Source organism: Microtus ochrogaster, chromosome 8 (assembly GCF_000317375.1).
Source record: "Microtus ochrogaster isolate Prairie Vole_2 chromosome 8, MicOch1.0, whole genome shotgun sequence".
NCBI classification, from domain to species: Eukaryota; Metazoa; Chordata; class Mammalia; order Rodentia; family Cricetidae; genus Microtus; species Microtus ochrogaster.
The window spans coordinates 10475794-10493894 of NC_022015.1; the positions used below are offsets into that span (position 1 = coordinate 10475794).

At 46.9% G+C, this 18101-nt stretch overlaps 1 protein-coding gene across 2 annotated transcripts in view; it reads left to right on the plus strand.

Annotated features, from left to right (window-relative positions):
• Tmc5 (transmembrane channel like 5) overlaps positions 1-18101 on the plus strand; it is a 55724-nt gene that overhangs the window by 20150 nt on the left and 17473 nt on the right. For both annotated transcript variants that reach the window (XM_026781474.1, XM_005351054.3), the window contains 8 exons: positions 647-895; positions 2774-2925; positions 7367-7511; positions 8147-8302; positions 11028-11179; positions 13766-13844; positions 15428-15525; positions 17362-17457. In XM_026781474.1, the coding sequence (XP_026637275.1) occupies positions 647-895; positions 2774-2925; positions 7367-7511; positions 8147-8302; positions 11028-11179; positions 13766-13844; positions 15428-15525; positions 17362-17457 (1127 nt within the window). The remainder of the gene's footprint in view (positions 1-646; positions 896-2773; positions 2926-7366; positions 7512-8146; positions 8303-11027; positions 11180-13765; positions 13845-15427; positions 15526-17361; positions 17458-18101) is intronic.

Sequence of the window (18101 nt, forward strand, 5' to 3'; positions counted from 1 at the left end):
CACTCAGGAAAATGCCCTCACATATCTGGCTACAGGCAATCTGAGGGAGGCAGTTCCCCAGCTGGAGCCTCCACTTCCTAGATACATCTAGGTTTGTGTCAATTTGACAAAGACCAGCACACATACCTGGAGGGGACAGCTGTATCATTTGGTAGTTTCTAATGTATTCTGTTCTGGGGCTCATTCATATGGATAAACTGATTTGCATCTCATTGTAAATGGGATGAGCTCAGCAAGGCTGGGACAGCAGCAAGGTCAAGGGTCAGAAGTGGAAGGGGATGGAGGAAAGGAGAGCTCAACAAGAGAGGGACAACAGTGAGGTCAAGGGTCAGGGGTGGAAGGGGATGGAGGAAAGAGAATTCAACAAGAGAGGGACAACAGTGAGGTCAAGGGAATGGGGGGAAGAGTGAACCTTCAGACTGAACAGTCCAACATAGGTGTGGGAGTGAAAAGGTGGGCATGGAGAAGGTAGGATGTTAGTGGCCAGTTGGGCCATTGGTAGCACAACCTGGGAAGCCACCTGTAAGTGCACCTCAAAGCTGCCTGGCTGGAAGAGGGATTTTGGAGCAGGGCTGTTTGGCTATGACAACGCTCACTCAGGAGCCACTTGCTGAGAATCAGGGCTCCTCTTCGTCTCCCCATACAGGCTTACCGCAGAACCAGGAGCAACCTTTCAGAGCTCCTCGATTACGTCAGCTTGTGGCAGAAGACATTCAAGGTCATCGGAGGCAAGTTTGGAACCAGCGTCCTGTCCTATTTCAGCTTCCTGAGGTGGCTTTTGAAGTTCAACATCTTCTCATTTGTCATGAACTTCAGCTTCCTCATCATCCCGCAGTTTACCGTGGCCGAGAGGAACATCCACCACTTCACTGGGTTGGAGTTCTTCACAGGTGCGGTAAGTGCTCTGTCTTCTGCAGAAGTTCACCACCATGGAATCCTGGGGAATGCCATGGGCTTCCTCAGACCTCCCATTCTGCCTGATGGAGAAAGGCTAGTTCTTCCTCAAGTACTGAGTGCATGGCCTTGTGAGGCAAGCCGCGGAAGCTTCCAGGGGTCAGGAGCCAGTGTTGCTGGTCCTTTCACCCAGGACCCACTGCTTTGTATGCTTGAACCTTCTGTGCACGAACCAGGCACTCCGTCCTTCCGTCTCTTACGAGAGATAAGTATTCCTCACGGGCTGCCTACTGCTTGTCTTCTTTCCCTTAGCATTACTTGGTGGGCACCTCATGTTAGAAATCTGTCTCTCCCCCTTTTTTTTTATTATTCCTACAAAATATAAACAGTCCTATTATGGAAAATCTCTACTACAGCAGAAAAGGAAAAAAAGTCCATTTTCCCTTTCTTCCTTTGTCTAATTCTCCAAGCTGGGGTGTATCCCTTAAAATTTTTAATGTTTTTATTGTGTCTATATGTGTGTGTGTCCGTGTGAGTGTGTGTTCACCTGTGTGTGGGTACCTGCAGAGGCCAAAGAGAGCCTCGGGTCCTCTGAAGCTAGAGTTACAGGCATTCATGAGCTGCCCAGTGTGGTTCTGAGAACTGAACTCAGGTTCTCTGGAAAAGCAGCAAATGCTCTTAACTGCTGAGCCATCTCTTTATCACTAAATATTCTGAAAACTGATAAATATGATAATGGTGGCATGAACATAGAAATGGATTCTTTGTTTTCAGAGTTGCATGTTGGAGAATTTGAGAGTAAAATGATCTGATGTCTAGAAATGTTTTCCTCTTTGATTTTTTTCAGTGTCACTGTCTCTGTCTCTCTCTGTCTCTCTGTCTCTCTCTCTCTGTCTCTCTGTCTCTCTCTCTCTCACACACACACACACACATAATAAAAAAAAAAGTGTTAGTTCACAGAGGTGCAAAAACAGGTTCCTTGGAGTATAGTTTTAGCAGCCCTGCCCTAAGGGCAGAAACCTCTTCAACGCCCACTCACAGGGTAGAGTTTGAATGCTTCAACAGGCAGCAGGGTGGGTACACTCTGATTAATGCTAAGAAGAACATGGATTTGTAAAACTGTTCAACATGCATGTTTAAAAAAAAAAGTCAGGCAGCGGTGGCACATGCCTGTCATCTCAGCACTTGGGAGGCAGAGGCAGGCGGATCTCTGTGATAAGAACCCTTGTTACATGAACGTGAAGATCTGAGTTAGGACCCCCAACCCCCACCTACAAAGCCAGACACGGCTGTGTGCAGCTGATGTGTGAGCATGGTGATGGGCAGAGATAGGAGGGTTACTGTCAGCCAGCATGGCCTCCCAACAGCAAGCTCCAGGTTCAGTAGGAGACTCTGTCTTAAGGGAATAAGGTGAGAGTCATAGATCAGAACTCTTGTTTCTCACCAGCACACTCATGCACTTACATCACACACATACACACACAAACACACACACATGCACACATACATGCGTATGTATATACACATTTACAAACACATTAAGAATCATGTCTATAAGCATGTAAGTAATCCTGGGCTTTGTCTTTTTTCCCTAATCTACATATTGTAACGTCTATCTATAGAACATGTCATCTCAAGATGATTTTAAACACAGGAGGGTGGGCACAGGTCCTGTGTGGACACTAGGCCACTGCATGCAAGGGACTTGAGCATCTATCCTCTGTTGCCAGTATCTTCAGCGACCCGAGAGCTGATCTCCTTGGATACCAAGAAGTGACCATGAACGTCTGAATAACTGCAGAGAGGGACCTGAGATACATAGCCATTCACCTTTCTCAAGCAAACCATTTAACTTGGATCTCTTTACTGTCCCTGTCAGGGCTATTTTACGGACACAGTGATGTACTATGGCTTTTACACCAACTCCACAATCCAGCATCGGACGGGTGGACCGTATTACAACATGCAGTTGGCCTACATCTTCACCATCGGAGCCTGCCTGGTCATCTGCTTCTTCAGTCTGCTCTTCAGGTACAGATTCTGACCTGCTTCTCAGGCTTATTTTTATATTTGCACATGTGTGCAGTTGTATGTGTACATGCATACACATTTGTGGGGTCAGCAGAAAACCTTGGGTATCCTTCCTCGAGCAGTGTCTACCTTGGTTTTTTTTATTATTTATTTATTTGTTTTTATTTAAGTAAGGTCTCTTTACAGCTTGGAACTTTCCAAGTAGGCTTGCCTGACTGCTGATGAGTTCCAGGGAGCCATCTGTCCCTGCTTCCCCAGTGCTGGGATTGTAAGTGTGCAGCACCATACCCAGGTTACTTTTTACAAGGGTTCTAGGAATTGAACTTGTCCTTGTCCTTGGATGGCAGATGCTTTACCAACTGAACTATCTCCCTAGCCCCTAAGGCTCATCTTAGGCAAACTCCTAGAAACTCAAACTGTAACCCAAGAGGCTGGGCATGCTGGTGCCCACCTGTCATCCTAGCACTTAGGATGGTGGGGAGGAGGATTTTGAGTTCCAGGCCAGACTGGGCTACATAGTTAGACCTTGTCTCTAAAAATACACTAACCCAGCAGACAGCTTCTCTGCCATGCTGTCCGTGTCCTCCTTGTTTGTTGATGGTTATTTTACTGTTAGCTCTTCAAGGGCCCACCACACAGCTCCCAAATAATCACACAGAGTCATTCTTTCTTATGAATGCCCAGCCTTAGCTTGGCTTATTTCTTGCCAGCTTTTCTTAACTTAAATTATCCCATCTATCTTTTGCCTCTGGGCTTTTATCTTTCTCTATATACCTTCCTTCCTTCCTTCCTTCCTTCCTTCCTTTCTTTCTTTCTTTTTTTCTTTTTCTTTCTTTCTTTCTCTCTCTACTGCTGGTTGTATGGCTGGGTGGCTGGCCCCTGATGTTGTCCTCTCCCTCTCCTTTTCTTGTTCCTCGATCTTCTCTTCCCACATTTCTCCTATTTGTTCTCCCTCCTGCCAGCCCCACCTATCCTTCCTTCTGCCTAGCTATTGGCCGTTCATCTCTTCATTAGACCAATCAGGTGTTTTAGACAGGCAAAGTTACACAGCTTCACAAAGTTAAACAAATGCAACATAAAGGAATGCAACATATCTTTGTATCATTAAACAAATGTTCTACAGCATAAACAAATGTCACACGTCTTAAACTAATATTCTGCAGCACTTGTCTTGCAGTGTAGAATGTGGGCAGATGGAAGAAGATAGGTGTTCAAGTGACTTTAGAGAAACTGAGGGGGTCAGTCAAAAAACAGACGCAATAGCTGAGCAATTCTACAGGCTAGACGAGGCAGAGGGATGATTGGAGAGAAGGTCCAGATGGGAAGTGAGACAGAGATGGGCTCTGTCAGCCTCTGTATTCATCTGGAGAGGACCCTAGCATGGATGGCTAAGGCAACAGAAATCTATCCTCTCACAGGTCTGGAGGTCAGGAGTCCTAGAGGAAGGTTGATGTGGGATTCCCCTCTGTATGCTATGTATATATTTTATTACCATTGTTCTTAAAGAAGTTGTTTTGGTCAATGGCTTAGTAGAGGAAAGCCAGGTGGAAAATCCAATCAGAGATATAGAGAGAAGTAGGTAGACTTAAGGAGATGCTGTGTAGCTGCCAAAGGAAAAAGACACCAGCCGGAACCTTACCTGGTAAGCCACAGCCTCGTGGAGATACACAGATGAATAAAAATGGATTAATTCAAGATGTAAGAGCTAGCTAGAAATATGCCTGAGCCATTGGCCGAACAGTGTTATAATTAATGTAGTTGCTGTGTGATTATTTGGGTCTGAGAGGCTGGGAAACGAGCAAGCGGTCTCCATCTACAGGAGGAGATAGCAAGGCTGGTTTCTTCTGAGGCAGCCTCTCCTTGGCATAATTATAGAAGGCCATTGCTGTAGCTTGGATCTAGGACATGAGAGGTGGGAGATCTCCAGGTCATTGGGGGCCTATCAAAGGACACTGTGGGGCCCTAACCCCTTCTGCTCTTGCTTTTCTACTTCCTGGTCACAAACTGATCAGATTTGCTCAGTGCCCTTCTGCCCTTCATGATGCATTGTTATGAGTCTAGATCAGCAAGGCCAAGTAGACTTTGACAGAAGCGTCTAAATCCATGGCCTTCTCTCTATACAAACTGATAGTCTTAGGTGTGTATTTCTGCAATGGGAAGCTGCCTAGGGCAGCCACCCTCTCCCTAGGTCTTCCATTGTCTTCCATTGTCTGTCTGGTTCTACTCACCTCTGCCCTCCATCCTCCGTCTTCCTCCTATCTTCTTCCTCCTCCTCTTCCTCATCCTCCTCTCATTGTCTTTGGAATTCTGGAGAGGACCGCCTCCCAGGCCTAACTTCTTCTAATAAGAATGGCAACAACTTTGTTGAAGCCCCACCCTGCAGTCTTCACTTCATTTTAATTGCCACTTTTTTAAGTCTTATCTCCAAATACAGTCTGAGACTGATGTTATCGGGGCTTACAGCTTTCATGTCTGAATTTGGGGAACTCATAATTCAGCTCCTCTGACCTCCCCGCCAGCATCATTCTTCAAAGAAAAATGGGACGTCATTGAAATTTATCAAACTAGAACATCATCTTTCAGCTGTCACTCAGTGGTGATGCCTTGTGGGAGGGAAGTACTGGTTTCACTCCGCATTGACAACATGTCCAGCTGGGTGCCAAGGGATTCCTGATCGGAGACACCCCATTGTCTCCCAACAGAGGCTAATGAATGCCTCCTGCCACGACTTTTGTGGCTTTCTGAGTAGTGTCTCCGCAGGTTCCCATTTCCTGACTCCTAGAACTCATGCCAATTAGTTTTGTGTGGTGTGTTCACCTCCATCACTGTGACAAAACTGTTGCCATATACAACTCAGTCTGTGGTCACTTGCATCCATAGTCCCTGGGCCACTGTGAGACAGAACATTTGTCAGAGGAACAAAACTGCCTTCCTCTCGGTAGCCTTCCCGGTGACCTAGCAGAGAGTATCTCTGCGCTGGGCAGCCTCATCTGGGTCCCTGCTGTGTTCCCACTTTCATGGTGGTCCTTTCCCCTTTAATTGATCATCTCTGGAAACAACCTCATAGGCACCCCAAGAATGACTTAGTAATATGGGTGTCTCTTAGTCTAATGAAGCTGGCAAAGATTAACCAGCACCCAATGGAAAAGGAACTCTGGAGAGGGTGGTGGACACCTGTAATTCTACAAGAAAACCTTTACAAGTTTGAGGCCGGCCTGATCCACATAGTGAGTTCCCTAGCTTGGGCTACATAGGGATACCCTCTCTCAAAAACTAAACAACACATGGGCTGTACACATGTGATGAAGGATCTTAAAAGTAAGGAGGGGTGTCTTGGATTGTCAGGTGGGTCCAATAAAATCATAGGGATCCTGAGAGAATCTTCTCCCTCTGAGGAGGGAAGTGGGAGGGGGAGGGAAAGGAAAGGTCAGAGGAAGGGAAGGAACGTGTTATTTTCTGGTCTTGAACATGGAGGAGAGGCTGCAAGCCAAGGATGGAGAGAGGCCTCTGGAAGCTGGAGAAGGCAAGAAACTGGGGTCAGTTCTCGACCCTTCAGAAGGAGGCCAGCCTGTGACATCTTGCCATCAGTTCTGAGGCATCCATTTCCTGACTCTCTATGTATGTGTAGAAACCAGAGGCACTTTGTTTCTCTTCTTAGAGACAGGGTTTCCCACTACCCTGGCTCATGATAATCTAGACTGATTGGCCATTGAGGTTTAGGGATGGCCCTGTCTCTGGCTCCTCAGAGCTGAGATTACAAACACATGCTAACACACTTGGCATTTTTTGTTTGTTTGTTTGTTTTTCGAGGCAGGGTTTCTCTGTAGCTTTTGGAGCCTGTCCTGGAACTAGCTCTAGTAGACCAGGCTGGCTTCGAACTCACAGAGATCAGCCTGCCTCTGCCTCTGCCTCCGAGTGCTGGGATTAAAGGCATGCACCACCACCGCCCAGCCACACTTGGCATTTTTACATTGGCTCTGGGGATCCAAACTCAGGTCCTCATGTTTGCATGGCAAGCGTTTTACCAACTGAGCCATGACTCCAGCCCCTTCTTAACTTCTGACCCCAGGAATGTGAGATGATAATAACCCTGTGACGTGTTAAGCAATAGCTTGGTGATCTTTTGTTGTAGCAACATGGATGGTCCATTCATATCTGTGTGAGGTTGGTACTATTGTTATCCCCATTATACAGATGTAGAAACTGAGGCTCAGAATACTTAATGGGGTAAAGATCCCTCTATTGGTAGTATGTAGGCTTCCAAGCTACACCTGTCTTTTCCCATCACTTGTAGAACATTGTGCTGGTAATTCCCCTTCTCTAAGGGAAGAATTTGGATTACCCATGCTGCCTTTTATTATCAGTGAGAAATATACATGGTTCACGTCTGCCTCAACACCTCCATGATAATGCTCAGACATTTTCGTTTCTTCCTCCCCAGCATGGCCAAGTACTTCCGGAACAACTTCATCAACCCCCATATTTACTCCAGAGGGATTGCTAAGCTTGTCTTCTGCTGGGACTTCACTGTCACCCATGAAAAAGCTGTGAAGCTAAAACAGAAGAATCTGAGCACAGAGATCAGGGTAAGGCCCAGGCCCCCAGAGTCCTCCCCCACCAGCTTTATCCCGTGCCTATGTAGCTATAGCTTTTTTCCCTCTTTCTTCTCCCCACCTGCTTTCCCTTCCCTTTCCCATTTCCCTTTCTCTGTTCTGTTGTGGTTTATGGTTGTACACCTGCCATTCTGGGGCGGCAGAGGCTGGAGGGCTGTATGTTTAAAGACAGGCTAGGCTACATGGTAAGCTTTGTTTCACATGCAAAGATAAAAGAGAAGGAAGGCAGGAAGGGGGTGGCTGGGTGAGGGAGGGAAGGAGGGAGGGAAGGAGGGAGGGAAGGAGGGAGGGAAGGAGGGAGGAAGGGGAAGGAAAGGCAAATGGAGAAAGAAGGAGCAGGGGTGGGGAACAAAGCAGAAAATGCACTTCTGTGAGCACTGTGGCTGCAGGCCTGTTATGTCTCTCTGATCTCCCAAGATGGAAATGGAGTTGGAAGGTCTTGCACTTCTCTGTCATCCTGAGATTCTCCCTTGGTCTCCCAAAATTTACCTTGATCACAGACTTCCCCTCCAGCTCTTGTGTGGTCTGAACTGGCCCCACGATCCTGGGGATCTCTGCTGTTGGCAGCGAGGGGCCAGCGAGTCCACTTGGCTGTCTGACACTTGCAGGAGAATCTGTCTGAGATCCGCCAGGAGAACGACAGGCTCACGTTCAACCAGCAGCTGACCCGCTTTTCCACTCATGTAGCCGCCTGGCTCGTCTCTACCGGAGTGGCTGCAGCCTGCTGTGTAGCTGTGTACTACTTGGCTGAGTATAACTCTGAGGTAAGTAACCCCGAGGGCTGGAGCAGAGAGAGATCTGGGGAGGAGTGGGGGCTTCTGGGGCAGATGCAGAACTGAGGCCTCTAGCTGGGCCCCGTGGCCAGCAGGAGTCACACCCATAGAGGCTTGCTTCAAACTGCTGAACTGCCCCTGTTCCCATGACCACAGACTCAGATGGGCACTTAGGATTCCCCAGGGGTGTCATGACATCACAGGGCAAGGTGCACTAGGTTCCTGTGGAGATGGGGCTTTGGCAGAGACCTGGGATCAGATTCTCATTTCTGCTTTTTTTTTTTTTTTTGAGATAAAGTTTTGTCACACAACAGAGGCTAGCCTTGAACGCCTTTGAACTCCTGATCTTCCTGCTTCTGTCTCCCAAGTGCTGAGATTATAGACACTCAGCATTCTTTGTTATTTTATTTTGTCCCCAGGCCCCTTTGACACCTGACAGGGTAGATGCTCTGTAAGTTGGTCAGGTGAACTCCCCTGTGTGACATAATCTTTCTTGGCCACCATGCTCCACCTCTGTCTGAAAACAATGGGTGTAGGTTTACACATACTTGAAGGGTTGCCAATGGCCATATTAAAGTATGATTTTAACAGGGGAAACTGAGTCACGGTCTTTAGGAGTCTGCCATTGACCACATGGGGTGGAATCTGTGACTCGGCATCTGCAGGTGGAAAGCCTTTGCCTCCTGCATTTACCCTGAAGTGCAGGGTGGCGGCTAGTGAGAGACAAGTCCTAGGATCTTTCCCTGGTCCAGGCACCCACTCTGGGCTGAGCCCGATTGCTGTCAATCACTGGTAACCACGGCTTCCATGGGCAGGCTTGGCCTTAACTCATCTTTCTGTATTCAATCAAGTCTCTGTGGCTTGAGGGATGCTCCCCTGACTCAGAGGTGCCAGTCACCCAGGTTCCCCCTCAACTGCTCAGTATAGGACAGAGGCAGCATTAGGACCCAGACATGTGTCTTAATTTCAGGGAGGAAGGAGTTACCTTGGCTCACAGTTCTTGGAGGGGATGGCATGGTGGCTGGGTATGGTTAGCAAAGGTGAGAGTGGGTGAACTGTCTCCATAGGTCAAGAAGCAGAGAATGTGGGGGGCCCTAGAGGCTGGGTTTTGATATTCAAAAACTGGCATCCTGTGATGTATTTTCTATAGCCATGCTTCATGCTCCAAGATCCTACAACCTTCTAAAATTGTGCCACTAGCTGGGGACCAAGTATTTAAACACACGGGTCCATAACTTTGCATCCTACTCATGATGTGGGGGTTCCTAAGCCATACCAAGGGGTGGGAGGTGCTCTCAGGGCCTCTAGAAGTGCATACAGGAGGGGTGAGGCCTCAGGAGAAGGATAATGGGACATGGGACCCCAAATCCAACCACAGGAATAGTGCCAAGAAAAATGCCTGGCAGAGGGCCCTCTACCTGCTCTGAGGCAACCACCAGGGGGCTGCATACTGTAAAGGCACTGCCTGGGCTAGCCTGCTCCCCAGTTCAGTCCTTAGCACAAAGGAAGCCTGGCAAACCTGCTCCAGGCTGTGCAAGGGTAGCAGGAACAGTTAGCCCTGAAACAATATACATACAAGTAACATTATACAGCCTGAGCAGATTGAATTGATATATTTATGAGTATATATGCATATAATATATATGTATGACAACAATTTTTTAAAAGCCATGGATTTGAAAGTGAGCTGGGTAGGGTATACATGGGAGAGGGGTGAGAAAGAGGAAAGGGAAGGGAGAAAATGATGTAGTTATATTTTAGTTTAAAAAACAAATTAAAAATAGGGACTGTGCATGGTAGCACATGGCCTTTAATCCCAACACTTGGGAGGCAGAGGTGGGCAGATCTCTGTGAGTTCGAAGCCAGCCTGATCTACATAATGAATTCCAAGGATAGCCAAGGTGATATAATAAGACCTTGTCTCACCCCACTAATAATGATGATGATGGTGATGATGATGATGGTGGTAATGATGATGATGATAACAGAGTAGCAGGAGAAATCCCAGGATGTTTAGTTCCCTTATGCCGTGGCTAAAATAGATTTTTGTTTCCACAGCAAGAGAACTTGAAACCTAGCCCAAAGCATCTTGGTGAGAGCCAAGTCCCAGCAGAACTGTTGAGGTTAGGTCACTGTCCTAGTGCCACTGTGTTGGTGTGCTAAAACACTCTGACCAAAACTGACCTGGAGAGGAAAGGAAGTACTTGACTCACATCCTAGGTCACAGTCTGTCCCTGGGGCAGCCAGGACAGGAACTCAAGCAGGAAGCTGGAGGCAGGACCTGAGTAAACACTATTTGCTGGCTCCCCCACAGGCTCTCACATTCAGCTAGCTTTCTTATACCGCCCAGGATCACCTGTCTAGGCTGGTGCTGCCTATCCTACCATGAGCTTGACCTTCCTGCATCAACTAACAGCTGAGGCAATCCACACATGTATAACCACAGGCCAATCAGACCCAGGCACTTCCTCAGTTGAGGCTGCCCCTTGGCACTTGACTCTAGGTTGTATCAAGATAACAAAAAAACCTCACAAGCACTGTTCTGATTGAATGCTTCCTTGCTGGTGACCCTGGGAAAACATACTTACAGCTCTGAGATTCAGTATCCTCAGAGGAAGTGTGGGACAGAGGATCTCTACTTCAGACGCTCTGAGTGTGAGGAAAGGAAGGCTCCACAGCTCCATAGACCTCTAAGGCGTGTCCTTCAACCCTGCAGTTCTTGAAGACGCACAGGAACCCTGGGGCGGTGCTGTTACTGCCATTTGTCGTATCCTGCATCAACCTGGTCGTGCCTCGCTTCTACTCCATGTTCCGCCTAGTGGAGAGGTTCGAGGTACCAAGGCAGGAAGTCTACGTCCTCCTCATCCGGTAGGTGTGACACACCTGATTTTAGATCATTTCCAAGAGCTAGAAGGAGCTCCATTCAAATGTCAAAGTTCTGTTCCTGAAGGAAGGTGTTCCAGTAATGAGGGGTGCCATATGATGTATTAACAGTTGTCTTAGTTAGGGTTTCTATTGCTGTGATGAAACACCATGGTTGATAACAAGCTGGGGAGGACTTATATGTCTACAATGCTATTCATCACTGAAGAAAGTCAGGACAGGAGTTCAAATGAGGTAAGGACCTGGAGGCAGGAACTGAAACAGAGGCCACAGAGAGGTGCTACTTACTAACTTGCTCCCATGTCTTCCTCAGCCTGCTTTCTTATAGACCACCAGCCCAAGAATGGCTCCACCCACAATGGGCTGGACATTCCCCCATCAATTACTAATTAAGAAAATGCCCTACATCAGCTTGCCTACAACTTGGTCTTGTAGAGGCATTTTCTTAATTGAGGTTCCCTAACCTCGGATGATTTCATCTTATGTCACATTGACATAAAACTACCAAGTACAACCACCTTCAAAGACCCCTGGGAAAATATGATTATTGAGTATGGATGCTTTTTTACTAGACGGTGGCTTACCTTTCTCTAGCTGCTGGCCTTGGAATTAACCCAATTCTCCAGGGTCACTGCACAGATGGACAAGCACTGTGCAAGGGCTCCTGACCTCAGAGCTCTGGTACCCACTGCCTCACACAAAAGGAGAAGGCATATTTCTGTAATTCATCCATCAAAACAGAAGGAAGGATGTTCTTGATGACTCCTTGGCTCAAAGGCTGCACTCCTTGGTGACGCCCCTTCCTATATACAAGAGATGCAGCCAAAATGTGATATGCAATAACCGAAGCCACCCAGTTTCTGTCCTTGCAGCCTTTCCCTGGTCGATTCTCTTGCTAACTCCTGGCTCTGACCGTGGGTCTGCACGCTGCATAAATTGTCCTCACAGATCATCCCTCCTCTCTGTGACCTGGGAGATCGGACCCTTTCTCCTCATCATGCTCCTTACTGGCCTCCTGGTGTTCTCAGACATGTCTAACTCCATACCTGCCTCTGCTCTGGTGCTCGCTTTGCAGGAAAGTCTCTTCTTACATATGGTCCTGGGGACTGCTTCCCGACTTCATTTAGACTTTCGCTCAAGGATTGTCCTTCATGGTGTCTTCCCAACCACTCTTATTCCCTACATTATAGCTTCCTTCCACTTCTTAGCATTTTATTTATTATCTCCCCCAGCAGTGCATGTACACACACATGCACGCACACACACACACACACAGATGCACACATACACACAGAGATGCACACACACACACATGCACACTCGCGTGTAAGCGTGTATAAAAAGAAATTGTTTTCTTGCTCACAGTACCTGGGGCATTCCAGATGCTCAAAGATAATTAGTAAATGAAAGAACCAATAAATCAGCGAGTCAATTATTTTTGATTCATACTATAAAAAATTCTAATCACAGATGATTATTGTGCCATCATTATTCCTCCCAACCCTCCAATTCCTCCCAGTTCCAATCCACCAGGCTGGGGTTCCACTTTGCTGCTTTCTTAGGTGTGCTGGCTCATATCGACTGTCAACATGATAGGCTCTCTAATCATTTAGCAGATAGATCTCCAGGCACGTCTGTGGAGTTTCTAGATTGGGTTAGTTGAAGCGGAAAGACCACTCTAGTTGTGAACAACACCAGTCCTGTGGGCTAGGATCCCAGGCTGAATGAAAAGCAGGAAACAAGCTGAGCACCGGATCCATCTCATCTTGCATCCTAACTGTGTATGCAATTGACCAGCTGCTCCTGCTCCCGCTGCCATGTCTGCCCTTACATGATGGGCTTTACCCTCAAACTGCGAGCCAACAAAACAAAACAGAAATCGCTTTAACGCAATGAGGAAATTAATGCATTAGGTATGTAGAAAGAGGAAAATATTAGGGATTGCTGTCACACTTGAAGTTTGGGTAAGATGAATGTGACATACCCACCTGTGATAGAGTTATAAAGGTTAAGAGAGATTTAGTGAGGGACTCAGTAGAGCATCTGGGGTGAGCATTCAATAAATAAATATTAAACACATTTCTTATTACTGTAATGGGTTTGAGTGGGAGAGAAACTGGTTCATTTGCAGGGTCAACAGAAGAGAGTGTATTAGTCAGAATTAAGTTTTTGCTGCAGTAACAATCCTCCTCAGCTCTCAGCGGCATGAGACACAAAGGTTTATTTCTTGCCAGTGTTAGTGTACATTGTAGACTGGAGAGAAGGTTGTGAGCATGTTTGTCACCAAGGGACCCAGGCTGAGGCATCAACGCACATCTGAGATAGTGCTGACTGCCCTTGCAAAGAAGGGCAGTGGGTTCTAGGGGGTCTCAGAGTGACATGCCGTGCCCAAGGCTAGAACTGACACATGGCACATCTGCTCATAGCTCACCTGCTAGAACTCATTGTACTATCCAGCCCTATAGGGCAGGCAGAGATGTCTGTCCTGCCACATCCTACAGGGCACACTGGCCAACAGCACAGGAGGCTGCCATTGGGATGACAAGAGCTGTTTTCTCTTCTGTTATTTAGAAACATCCTTCTGAAGATCTCCATTGTTGGAATTCTTTGTTACTATTGGCTCAACATCGTGGCCCTGTCAGACGAAGAGGTGAGAATTACGTGCTGTTCTGCTTTAAGTTTTCTTCTTGGCCTTTAGTTCCTGACAGCCATCACACTTTCCTTTTGGGAAGAGCGGAGCAAAGAAGCTGGTCTGGGAAGCAACTTAAAGCAGGAGGGCTTTCTGGAAAAGCTGAGATGCCAATCAAATACACTCAGTCTCTTTAGTTTCAGTCTTTGTATCCGTAAGATGGACACTATGCGATATCAGCTGTGACCAACCTATGATGGTCATACCATAGGCAGCAATTCTCAGGCTAATCTGTCCAGATAGCCTGAAGATGAGCACAAGATCCTTCTTGAGCTTTGATGTCCCGTTTTGTCCTGGCCCAGGCACCACGGACTCTGCTGATACACAGACATGAAGCTCATCTGCACATTCACACCCTAACCCTGGCTGTCCCTGTCTCTCCCACACTCGTCAGGACTTTTCAATTTATTTTGTCTCAGACTATGAGTTTCTGGTCCTTGCACTCTGACAGTGATGCCCCAGAAGGCCTCAAAAGAAAGAGAACCTCATTGGTTCCAAGGCCCTTTCCTTGAAGTCCAGTGGCAGAATAAGAGATTCCCTATTTCTTTGGCTCACTTCCAAAGCTAGGGCATGCTGGGTCCCCAAGGGACCACACTGGCCATAATAATGTTGCTGTGTCTGGATTCAAATTATCTGTCATAACACAGTATCTTCGCCAAACTCCAATCATCAAAGATGTTCAGAACCAGCTTTCTAAACTAGGATGTCAGAGAACATACCATGTTATAGCTACCCATTTATTCTTCCATGCAGCTATTCATTTATGTATCCATCCATCATTCCTTAAGACAGCTATCATCCATTCACTTATCCACCTAGCCATGCATCCATTTACCCAGACATATCCCCATCCATCCATTTATCCACCCATCTTCCAAGTCGCCCATCCATCTCTCTATATTCCCCACTTCATCTACCATCTATCCGTCCTTGAGTCCTTGGGCTAGTACGGAAACTTTCCTTCCCCTTCAGCCAGACCTGAAAGCCGCCAGTATGTCTTCTCCTAGCTCGGACTTCCTGCAGAGGTTGCCGTCCACCAGTACCCACCAACTTGGGAGAACCTCTAGTCACTTTTTTAAAACGATATTTTTATTAGTTGTAAGTTCCATCTATCTAGGCAGTGTAGGAGTCAATAAATAGAAAGAGGAGGGACATCGTTAGCCCTCCATGCTTCTTACTCTCCTGAGGAAAGTGATTGGCCCTGGTGGGGAGATGGGGGTAGAGGGCACAGGGCAGAGATGGGATAGCTTAGAAGTAGAGGTGATGAGAGGGGAAGACTTTGTACATGTGAGCGGTAAGCCTTCTAGGGTAGAGAGAAGTTCAGAAAGAGAATATGCACGCACGTGTGCACACATACACACACACTTACATACACGCATACATACATACACACATACACACACACACACACACACACACACACTGGCTGCTTTTACAGAGTAAGTCTACTTTCCTGGGTACACAAGGTGTGGTCAAATTGCACCCGTATGAGCTCCGATCAGGGCCACCAGCCCTGCCTGACCTTAACTCTGTCTGCCTTCCAGTGCTGGGAGACCTTCATTGGCCAGGACATCTACCGGCTCCTTCTCATGGACTTCGTGTTCTCATTGGCCGATTCCTTACTGGGAGAGTTTCTGAGGAGGTAACCATTAGTCAGTTGTGAGTGGCTCTGTAGCCAGAGTCTGATGCATGGCTGAACAGAAAGTGTGGGCTCCTGCCATGTCTGCTGTGTGTGTCTAATCTGCCCATTGTCCTTCAGAGTGTTGTTCTCTTCTAACATAACCACATTCTACCTTAACCTGACAGTTTATTGGGTTTAAGTTGACCCTATCCAACCTACTATTTGGACAAAAATTCCAGAAATAAAGCAGAAACTGAACCACTCGGAATCTGTCTCTCCCTTTTCCTCATTCTTTTTTTGACTGTGACTACTGGCCAGATGTGATTTATTTTTATATTATTTTTTGCAGTGCTGGGATGGGGAGAGACACAAGGCCTTGTGGTGCTAAGGAAGCATTCCACAGCTGAGCCACACCCTCGTCCTGAGGGGGCCCTGTTCTGTTTTTCTTCATTCACTTTGTAATGATTTGATGCGAGCCTCTTATTTCTTGGCACCGCTTTTGCCGAGGTTGTAACCCAGGGCCTGAGACTTGTAAAATCTCTTCCGCTGGGCCACACTCCAGCCCTAGACACATCCATCTAGAATGAGATGCCATGGTACTGTGCCAGGTTTTCTTCGTGGGGAGGCTGAATGCCAGATTCCATCAATTCTGTCCAGACTTGCTTTATTCCAGCCTCTGTCCAGACCCTGAATGCAAAGGGGAGAAACATTTTTGTTAACAGAGATTTTGGGGGATATGGAAACTTCTCTATATAAAGAAATGTGGGTGAGGAGATGGTTCAGTGAGTGAAGTGTTTAATCATACAAGCATGAGGTTCTGAGTTCGAATACCCAGAACCCACACAAAGACAGTTGTGTTGCACATCTATAATCCCAATGCTCCTAATGGGAGACAGAAGAAGCCTTCAAAATTCTGTCTCAACCAAGGTAGAACAGGAGAACTAATACCAAGATGGTCCTGTAATTTCCATATGCACACTGTGCCATGTGCATGCACACATGTATGTACAGATACACACATACACATATCAGACACATCAACAAAGAGTCAAAACAATAATAGCAAAAGAAGAGAAAAGAAAATGTCATTAAAGAATGATGTAAGCCCTGGTAGGTCAACCACACACCAGGGCAGGCTCTACTCCCAAGAGCAGTTGGGCAACACAGACTAGACTAGATGGCAATAAAGAAGAATTCAAAGTTGGGTGGGTAGGGAGGTAATGGTGGAGAGGGTGGATATGGGAGGAGGGAGGGTCAGTATGATCAAAATGCATTGTGTAATATTCTCAAAGAATTAGCAAAAGTAATATTTAAGAAAATAAGAAAAATAAGAAAGTTTCCCCAAAGTATATAGAGAGCTTGTTTTCTTCTTTAGGAAACACGGACCATCACTGGCTCTAGAGCAGTAACCATAAACGTGGCTTGGTTGGCTCAGTGGTAAAGTGCATAGTTAGTATATTCAAGGCCCTGGGTTCCAACCTCAGCACCAAAAAGCAGTTTCTAAAAATGCATTTGGCTTGGGAGGTCCTCAGCTTTTTTGTTTCATGAGAAAGAAAATGTAACAAAGAATGGGATGAACCAGAAAGTAGGTTGGCTATTTTAAATAATGGGGGCAACCAACACCCTCGAGAGCTGTTTACAACCATTGTAGTAGCTCCCTACTTGACTGCATTGCTCTAGTCCCACATCTCCCCAGTTCCCTCCACTCCTGAAGAACTGACACCGTCCTCGGGGCTTCGTCAGCTCTAGGACTTGCAGCTTCATCCCTGGCTACTGAGGGTGTCTGCTGCTGTTTGTCCTGGTCGGTGGGGTGCTCTGAGTTGTTGTTGGAGTACTAAATGCAGGATGTTTTCACAGGCTCATTGGGACGAGATTCATCACAAGTCTCAGCTTACAGGAGTTTGACATTGCCAGGAATGTTCTAGAACTGATCTACGCACAAACTCTGGCCTGGTAAGTTTTTACAGTGCAGTGGAGCACCCTGTCAGTTCCCACCTGGGGGTGAACTTGGGAGTTTTGGTTGTAGGGGCTGGTCTGTTGTTTAAAATCTGAGTGGGTGACTGGGCATGGTAGTGACCAGGTTGACCTCAAACCCACAGAGATTTGCCCACCTCTGTCTCCCAAGTGCTGGGGTTAAAGGAATGTGCCACCACCTGCCCAATGAGAGTCAGTTTAAGGCAAGGTAGCACCCTGGAGACCCACAGACTATAGGTGGTCACAGGCCTGATTTGTTTACCGGCCCATTACAGCCCTTCTGCTTCTTCCCCTGCCACAGAACTTTTTCTAAAACTCTGGGTTACCCCCTACAGTTTTGAATTTTTGCTCTACCTAAAATGCTTTCTCTGTATGTGTCTGCACACGCATGTATGAAAGGTTGATGTGTGTAGATGCATGTGTGCGTGCATGCGTGAGAGGTTGATGTGTGTGTAGATGCATGTGTGTGTGCATGTGTGCGGAGCCAGACAACAATCTTGTTGTGTCTCAGGAACTGTTAATTCTTTTTTAAAAAATTCTATTCTTTTCTTTTCCTCCCTCCCTCCCTCCCTCCCTCTCTCTCTCACACTCCTTCTTTTCTCTTCTCTCTCTCTCTCTCTCTC